Source organism: Beta vulgaris, chromosome 8, assembly GCF_026745355.1.
Source record: "Beta vulgaris subsp. vulgaris cultivar EL10 chromosome 8, EL10.2, whole genome shotgun sequence".
In the NCBI taxonomy this organism is placed as follows: domain Eukaryota; kingdom Viridiplantae; phylum Streptophyta; class Magnoliopsida; order Caryophyllales; family Amaranthaceae; genus Beta; species Beta vulgaris.
This window is the reverse complement of record NC_079209.1, coordinates 10054899-10064828: the sequence shown is the minus strand read 5'-3', so window position 1 is coordinate 10064828 and position 9930 is coordinate 10054899. Positions and strand designations below refer to the sequence as shown.

The 9930-nt window shown below is 35.3% G+C and overlaps 1 protein-coding gene across 3 annotated transcripts; it reads right to left on the bottom strand.

Annotated features, from left to right (window-relative positions):
- Positions 1–1474: 1474 nt before the first annotated feature.
- On the bottom strand, positions 1475–9332 carry LOC104900986 (uncharacterized). 3 transcript variants are annotated; one of them, XM_010688525.3, is made up of 4 exons: positions 9125–9331; positions 8955–9032; positions 8783–8836; positions 1475–1715 (listed from the first exon to the last, which is right to left on the bottom strand). In XM_010688525.3, the coding sequence occupies exons 1-4, from the start codon at positions 9159–9161 to the stop codon at positions 1633–1635; spliced, it is 252 nt and encodes an 83-aa protein (XP_010686827.1). In that variant the 5' UTR covers positions 9162–9331; the 3' UTR covers positions 1475–1632. The 3 variants fall into 3 exon arrangements, 2 of the variants coding, with proteins under 2 accessions (XP_010686827.1, XP_010686826.1); XM_010688524.3 differs by having other exon boundaries at positions 8972–9032; XR_007268951.2 differs by having other exon boundaries at positions 8991–9332.
- Positions 9333–9930: the final 598 nt, after the last annotated feature.

The following is a 9930-nucleotide window of genomic DNA, read 5'->3' as shown; positions in this document are numbered from 1 at the left end:
TATTTATATATTTGCCTATACATAACTTTCACCACTAATATATCTAATAGTCTTGTTTTGATGTTATAAAACACTAGTAAAAAATCAAAAATTAATTAACATTTATTGCTAACAAGTTAAAATTGGCACATATAAAAAATTCTCACTTCGCTTTCATTAATGTGAAGGTAAGTAGATAGCATTAACTCCTTCCTTCATTTCTTCTCCTTTCTTCTCCTTTCATTTATGTGAATGTACTAGAAGATAAAAAGAAAACAAAAAGAAAGAGAAAAAATAATAGACACTAATACAAGTATAATATTATATAATCATTGTGGTACTTTAATTATAATTCTAATAATAACATAATCAGCTAATAGTGATATGAAATTATGAATAACAAAATAATGGACAATAATACAAATGTTTATTGAACATTGACTATTTGGACCTTATTAGACCTGATTGGAACTTATTGGATCTTATTAGACCTGATTGGAACTTATTGCACCTGATTGGAACTTATTGGACCTTATTAGACCTTATTGGAACTTATTGCCCTTATTAGACCTTATTACAACTTATCTGAACTTATTTGAACTTATCTGAACTTATTGGACCTGAAACTTAATTTTTTAAGTTGAGCAGAACGCACCCTTAGAAGGTAGATATACTAACATAATGCCTTAGCTTGTGGCTAACACCTTTTTTTGGTAGAAAGGATAATATATTAATTAATAGAAACTAATACAAGGACATTGCTACATCTACCCACTATTAATAGAAGCATTAAAATGTTACTCCATCCGTCCCATGTGCCTACTTCATTTTTGGTGGGTCAAACTTTAAAATCTTTGACTGAATATTCTTATTTATATATATATATAGAAAAACATATTCATGTGGGATCTTGTTAGATTCGTCTCAATGTGTAGTTTAATAATATCAACTTTTTACTTCCTCCGTTTCAAAATAGATACCACATTGTCTATTTTTGGGTGTTTCAAAATAGATGCAACAATGTTTTTTTTCCTTATTCAAGTAACTTTTGCGTTATACTTTTACCATTTTACCCTTACTAACTTGTTTTAAGTACACTAATCTACTTCACTTTATATGTGGTCCCCAACACTTTTTTATTTTCCCTCCTTTCACATGGGGACCACTACAATTAATCTAGCTCACTTTATACTACTTAAACATGCTTAGGAAATTTTGCCTAGGAGTCCGTTTTAATAACAATGTGGCATCTATTTTGAAACGGATGAAGTATATTTTATTAATACGAAATTGAAGATATTAAAGGTCAAAGTTACGTCTTGGAGACCGTGTAAAAAAGAAACAAACACTATATTATAGGACGGGGGGGTATTAATCATGTGAGTTGGATTTCACTATTATCACTCACCATTACTCTCTATTAGTGGTGGGTATATTACCCGGTGGGTAGATTAATTATTTTCCCTAATACAAAATGGTTTGAGTCCATAGGAGATCCCAAAGCACCCGTGAGTTCATTATTTCCATTGTTTCCGATCCATAGATTCCATAGTTTTGCTTGTCCATTAAGTAAACATTAATACAATTTGGGGGGAGGGTCATATGAAATGCAAAATTTGTTGGCTTCTAGATTTTTTTCTTTTGCTGATTTCACTAGAGTATCCGCCAACTTGTTTCCTCCCCATCCTTTGTGTTTGATCTTAGTTCTTGCGGATGATTGTAACTGGAGCAACTCCCTGCACATATTCACAATGTGTGATAGATTATTTCTAACATGGTTCCGTTAAAGTAGGCACTACTACTTTACTGCTTCATAGTACATCAGTAGTGATATTACAGCAGCAGTATGTGAGCACTATCTAGTATGCTACAATCCCAAGGAGGATTTCTCTCTCTGGCGTCTGTGCCAATCATTAGCTTTTTTGTCCTTTCATGTTGCTGGCAATCGTGCCGTTATTTCAGCACTTTCCTAGGAAACTTCATGTGGTTTTCTCTAGTCTATAAAAGACTAAGTTGTAAGCTGTTTACAGCAACATAGTTGAATGAAGGAAAGAGAGAAAGTAGTGAAGAAAATTAATGTCTTGCTCTAAATGTTTTCATGGTATCAGAGCTTAGGCTCGAAATTTCACTACATTTCTCATGTTTTTTCGTTAAAAATCTTCCCTAAACACATCTAACCTACTCTCAAAATAGCTAGAAAGAAAAAATCTGCCATGACTAATACCACTATAGAGGTAACTAGTCCTCTTTATCTCCATCCATCAGATGGAAATAATTTTCTGATAATAGAAAAACTACAAGGGTCTGCTAACTACAAATCTTGAAAGAGATCAATGGAAATTGGTCTGGCATCAAAAAGAAAACTAGGTTTTGTGACAGGAGTGGTAAGAAGAGATGAGAAAGATGCTGTTAAAGGAGAAGCCTGGGATACATGTAACAGTATGATTATCTCTTGGATTCTGGGTTCTGTAAATGAATCCATTAAGAGGTCTGTAATGTTTGTGAGTAATGCACACCAGATATGGATGCAATTAGAGAAAAGATTCTCTCTCACAAATGGATCAAGAAAATACAAATTGAACAAAGAATTATATGAAGCAAAACAGCAAGGTAAACAGGTGAGTGAGTATTACACTATGATGAAGTGTCACTGGGAGGAATTGGACTCTCTGAATACTCTACCTCCTATTACTACTGTGACAGCAGAGATAACAAGCTTCGTTGAAGCAACAGCAAGATGAACATAAGCTGTTCCAGTTTTTAAATGGACTTGATGAAGTCTATGGAACTCAGAGAAGCAACATCCTCATGATGTCTCCTCTTCCTACAGTGGAAACTGCATGTAGCTTCCTAGAACAAGAAGAAGCTCAGAGAGAGCTGTTGAGTCAAGTGAAAAAAGAAACAGAAACATTGGCTATGTTTAGTAAAGGGACAGGGGGAGCCTCTACTAGCACACCTTCCACTACTCAATGCACTGTGTGTAGCAAAACTGGACACACAAAGGAAAGTTGCTGGTTTGTAGTAGGGTTTCCCAAGAACAAAGCCAGAACTCAGGGACTTCCATACAACAAAGGGAAGGGAAAGAATAATTATGGTCAGCAAAAATGGAGTAAAGGGAAGCCATCTGGTGTGAAAGTAGCAGCAAATGTTCAAAATCAGAGTGACAACATGTCAGTTTCAAGTAACAACACCACCATTACTGCTCAACAACTTGAACAGCTTCTCAGACTCTTGCCTACTCCATCTAAAGGTGAAGACACTGAAGATGAGATGGACATACATTACTCAGGTATGTGTCATGTTACTTTGCTGATTCTGTAAACATGGATACATGGATTCTGGATTCTGGTGCCTCAGATCATATGACTGGGAATTTTGCTATATTAAAACATGTTGTGTCATGCAAAGATAACTCATTGATCAATTTGCCCACTGGTCAGACTTCTAAAGTCACTCATACTGGTACTGTGATATTAGAAAGCAACATAAAGCTAAGAAATGTTCTGTACATTCCTGCTTTTAAACATAATCTTTTGTCTGTGAACAAGTTGTGTGAAGATCTAAAATATAAGGCAACATTTCTTGATGAATATCGTCTGATCATTGACTGTGTGAATGAAGAAATAAAAGGTGTAGGAAAAAGTGCTAATGGTCTTTACTATCTGATAAATGAACCAGTTGAGAAAACTCTTTATAGAATTAAAGAGGAGACCAGTAGTGTCATTCAAAGAAACAAGAAAAGGGTGGCTATGAATGCACAAAATTACACTGAATTTCCTAGTGTACAGTGATGTACCAAAGTTGAACAAAGAAACATTGTGGCATCATAGATTGGGGCATGCTCCAATGAAGAAACTTGCTATGATAGATTCTATTGATGTGAAGGGTGGATGTCAGGATGTTTGTATTACATGTCCTTCGGCAAAATTCACAAAGTTGCCTTTTAAAAGGAGTGAGTCAAGGGCAGGAGGATTGTTAGAAATGGTACACATGGATACCTGGGGGCCTTACAAAGTGAACTATAAGGAAAAATATAGGTATTTTCTCACTTTGGTAGATGACTACTCAAGACTAACATGGGTGCATCTACTGAAATCCTTTGGTGCCTTGGAAAATTTTGTCACTATGTCAAGGACACAGTTTGGAAGAGCATAAAGGTCATAAGATCAGATAATGCTTTAGAATTTGATGATAGTAAGTGTAGGCCATACTTTGAGAAGCTTGGGATAATTCACCAAACATCATGTCCTGATAGGCCACAGCAAAATGGCAGAGTAGAGAGGAGACACAGAAATGTTCTTGAAATGGCAAGGGCCATAAGGTTTCAGAGTGGTCTTCCACTTCATTTCTGGGGTGACTGTGTGATGACAGCAACCTATATTACTAACAGGTTGCCCAGTTCAGTTCATCAGGGAAAGAGCCCTTATGAAGTGTTATGGAAAGAAACCAAATTACAGCATGATGAAATGCTTTGGTTGCTTAGCTATGGCATACAATCCTGATAGAAGAAAAGATAAGTTTGGTGCAAGAGGTATACCTTGTATCTTTATTGGATACTCAAATACTCAGAAGGGGTACAAGCTTCATAATCTTGTTAGTGGAGTATCATTTGTGAGTAGGGATGTAAAGTTTCATGAAAATATATATCCTTATCACATCTTTCATACTACATCTCATAAGAAGGTGGACATTTGTGAGCTCCTAAACAAAACATTGTATGGAGTGAAGTGAATGAATGAAGCACACCAAGAAAATACTGAGAGGGGTGATGGTGATGCAGAAATATATGATATGGTGGATGTGGAAACTGATGTGCCAGTGTCTCCAAGAAGATCCAGAAGAGAACACAAAGCTCCAACTTGGCATATGACTATGAAGTGAGAGCAAATCTTGTTCAAAAAGTGACTGACATTCAAGTCACTAAGCAGTACACATCACTCCTAAGTACAATAGAGACAGCACCTGATCCCAAGTTCTTTAAAGAAGCAGTGAAACACAAGCAGTGGTTGAAAGCTATGAATGAAGAATTGGAGGCTCTAGAAAGCAACAACACATGGGAAATTACAGAGTTACCCACAGGGAAGCATGCTATTGGTTGCAAATGGATCTACACAACTAAAATTGATCCACAAAGGCAAGACCTGAGATACAAGTCTAGACTTGTTGTTTTGGGGAATAGACAACAATATGGGCTGGACTATGGTGAAACATTTGCACCTGTTGCAAAATTGACTACTGTAAGGTCAATACTAGCTGTTGCAGCTATTCAAGGCTGGCATACACATCAAATGGATGTGAAAAATGCCTTTTTGCATGGAGAACTTGAAGAAACTGTGTATATGAAGTTGCCACCAGGATACACAAAGCAAGGGTTCAGATTTAATGTTGATAAGCCAGGAGAAGCTGTGACTACCACTGAAAGTAAGCTCAAGGTATGTAAGCTATTAAAATCACTGTATGGGCTTAAACAAGCACCCAGACAGTGGTTTACTAAGCTAAGTACTGTATTGAAGAGTAATGGATTTACTCAATCTAATGCTGATTACTCTCTGTTTGTGAAGCAAGAAGGATCTACATTTACAGCTATCCTAGCTTATGTAGATGATCTTATACTCACTGGAAACAACATGAGAAGTATCATTCAAGCAAAACAGTTTCTGAGCACTGAATTCAAAATGAAAGACCTAGGTGAGTTGAAATATTTCCTAGGTATTGAAGTTGATAGGAATGATCAAGGTATTTTCTTATCTCAAAGAAAATATTTACAGATCTACTTGAAGATTATGGGCTAATGGACTGCAGACCCCTGAAATTACCCATGGACACTCATGTGAAGCTACTTACAAGTTCAGGAGATTTACTGCCTAATCCTGAACTGTATCAAAGGCTGATATGGAAGCTTATCTACCTGACCATCACAAGACCAGACATTGCATACATTGTGCATGTCTTAAGTCAATTCATGCATGCTCCCATACAGTGCACTATCAAGCTGCAAAAAGGTACTCAGATACCTAGCTGGTTCAAGGAACAAGGCATTCTTCTAACCAGTCAATCTGCAGCAAAACTTCAAGCTTACGGTGATAGTGACTGGGGGGGGGTTGTCCTAATACAAGAAGATCTACCACTGGCTTTTGTATCATGCTTGGAAACTCACCTCTCACATGGAAATCTAAGAAGCAATCTGTGGTGGCTAGGTCTACAACAGAAGCAGAATGTAGGGCTCTTGCCATGACTGTGTGTGAAGTCATTTGGATCAAACAACTACTTAAAGATCTTGGCTTGAAAAATTTGGACACTACACCTATTTTCTGTGACAATCAGGCAGCATTAGCTATAGCTTCTAACCCAGTGCACCATGAGAAGACCAAGCATGTAGGGATTGATTGTCATTTCATCAGGGATCAAGTTGGTTCAGGAGATGTTCTTCCTACATATGTCCCTAGTGCACAGCAGTTAGCTGATGTACTCACTAAAATCTTGACAACTGAACAACATCAGTCCCTTCTATTCAAGCTGGGAGTTTTACAATCCTCTCCACTCTCAGCTTGAGGGGGAGTGTTAAAGTAGGCACTACTACTTTACTGCTTCATAGTACATCAGTACTGATATTACAGCAGCAGTATGTGAGCACTACCTAGTATGCTGCAATCCCAAGGAGGATTTCTCTCTCTGACGTCTGTGCCAATCATTAAATTAATGTCTTGCTCTAAATGTTTTCAGGTTCTTGCTGTCTATTTCTTTAACAACCATCATACAATCAGACTATTCCTTTTTAGCTGGTTTAGAGTGTGAGGAGACCACTAGGTTCTGGTATTTTCTTGGGAGCTTTATCCACCTTAGTTTGGTTTTGGGTGAAAAATCATTCGGTAGCGGCCTAAGTAGAGTTTTTGAGGAGAAGGACTGATGGGATGTTGAGTTTTCAAAAAAGTCAGTTATTGCGGCTTAACCAAGGACCCCAAATGGTGAATTGAAGAAGAACAACACAATTTTGGGTACAAAATCCAAACCTTGAGATGAATGAGAAATGTTCTTTTTAAGCCAAAGCGTCAATGGGAGGCATTGATTTATGTTTAGATTTGATTTTGTCAAGACTTTCTCAGCACTCGGGCAAGATTTTAGAATGTATCCCATATCTTCTATAACATCAGGATAGAAAGTGCAGTGCTTATTATGATTTTTATTAATAACATTTATATTCTTGTTGCAAAGCATTCTATCCCACCATAATTTGCCACGGAAAAAACATTTTTTGATTCCCCGGAGCTTCCCATATCCAATCCCAGGAATCCTCATTTATATTAGTTTGGACAATGGAGTTCATAGCTCTTTTGGAATCGAACGATTGATGTTTAGTCCATAAAGAGAAGTAGTAATCATCCTTTTGGGAGAAGTTGATAGAGTTAATTCTATCCAAGATTTGAGGTGTAAGTTAAGGAAATTACATTACCTATGTTTTGATCATTAATAATGTCAACACTCAAAAGTTAAAACAACTTCATTTCTTTGGGGAGGATCATGGATTTGTGATCTCAGGTTATCTTCCCCTAGCCAAATATCACCCCAAGGATAAAGGATTTATAGACCTTATGTTACCCATCTTCCAAGCTATACTCTTTTTATAACAAATCCAACCCATACTAATACTTTTACCAATATGAAATTATAAACCTCTTTTTGCTAGATGTTTACAAACATCTAATAGGGGTAAAATTGTCAATGTATATGAAAAAAAGTTGTTAGTCAAACAAAAAAGTAATCTCGAAAATTGGACACTGTCAGTTAAACAAAAAAGTGATCTCGAAAATTCCGATGCTAATATATAGTGTTCATTCTACTACAACTAGTGTTCGTGTAAATATAACTAGTGTTTATGCAACTAAAAATAGTGTTTGTGTATAAATAGATAGTGTTTGTATTTTATTTTTTTTGCATATCTAAATAAGAGATACAAAAGAGTAAAATAAAAATATGATGAAATTATATCAAAATGGATGTCTATTTGTAGAGAATAAAAATATGTGAATATTGGTATTTTTAAAAAAAAATATATATATATTTTTTGAGATATACAAGTTTAAAAATTGCAAAAAATAATTTGTTTTGGACAAACAATATCGTGACATGTGTGCTACTTATATGCTGCTACATAGATGTTAGATGTTTGTAAACATCTAGCAAAAAGAGGTTTATCATCCCCCTTCTTTTGTTCACATACTCCCTTAGTCACCGAATATTCTTGACACTTATCAAGACACGTAATTTTAGATGATAAATTGTTGTTGGTTATCATTTGTTATTTTATTGAAAGTAGATGTGGTAGGAGTTAGTAGTTAGTAAAAGTAGCATTATTTTATTTTAAGGAAAAAGAATGTGAGCCATGGTTAGAGTTGGTAGGTAATAAGAGTGATATTATTTTATTTGGAGGAGAAGTGTTGGCTAATAGGCAAGGCCGTCTCGTAGAATTTAGGGGCCCTGTGCTATAGTAAATTAAGAGGCTTCAAAGAGTTTAAAAAAAAGACTCATAATATGAATATCAAAAGTTAAATTCCATACAACTAACAAAAGTTGTTTCCTTTCCGAACGAAATTCAATAATATACTATCTAATACAAAATTCAACTTATATGACTTAATAATCTCACTACAAGAGAACAAGAGCGCACAAAGTATAATCTCTACAAGTGAAGAAGAAAGAAAACATCATTTAAGGTGTATTTACATATTTTTGTGATATAAATGTCAAAATCAAATTCAAAATATTTCAAAAATAATAATTAAAATTAACATATTTGTGAAATTACCTCTTCTTTGGCGGTTGCATAAGCTGTAATAGCATCTTGTAAAGCCCGAAGTTTCTGCAAATCAAAATTAACATTAAAAAAATCTACAACATCCGAGATTATTGGTGCACAAATTGCCATTGTTAAAACAAACAACAAGAAAAGGAGAAATTGCAAAAATGTAAATCTATACCAAAGAATGATACATACGCCCATATTAACAAATTACCACAATGTTGTTGTCTATTTAGAACATATCGAAAAATTGAATCTGGAAAAAAGGAATTAATGGGTAAATAATTGATAGAAACAGAAGAGAAAAAAATCAAAGAATGATAAAGTTAAAAGGAACTTTGGTGGTACTATAATAGTAGGTGATGGAACTGTGAAAAAATGCCATTGTTAATCAATTGACTGTGAAAAACTGGAGGGTAAAAAAAAGTGAAGAGAGAAAGTCAGTATCTTGAAAATGAATATTTTGGAGAATAAAACGGCACTCCATCGGTCCATCTTCATTAAGTGTGTTTTGGAAATTGGAAGAAAGGACAACACCACATAGTACAGACGCGTGAAAAGGAACGTTACTCATTAATTTTTTTATTTTTTTTTATTTTACTTTGGGCCAACAACATATACAATTGGGCCCCTATATTTTGAGGGCCCTGTGCAGTTGCTCACCTTGCACAGTAACTTAGTCGGGCCTGCTAATAGGTAAAAAGTATAATGATTAAAATAATAGTGGGTCATATCCCATAATAGAAGTGTAAAGAGTATTTTAAGATAGATAAAAAAGAAAAGTATAAAAAGTATTGTGGGATGGAGGGAGTATTCAATTTCCAACAAACACAGGCAATGCTTATAATTTTTATATCATTGTTAAGGTAGCAGCCTAGACCACCTTTATCTTTGGGATTGCAAACAATTTTCCAAGAAATCAACGAGATTTTCCTCTCTTCCTCACTTCCATTCCATAAGAAATTGCTATATATGGAGTCAAGCTTTACGGCAACTAAATTGGAAATACAAAGGCATGCATGAAATATCTAGGAGTGACTTGGAGAGTTGAGTTTATTAGAGCCATACGGTCCGCTTTAGAGAGGGCTTCTACTTTTTAGGAGGCCAGTTTAGAAGAGAATTTGTCTATAAGAAATTTGCACTAATCATGTCGA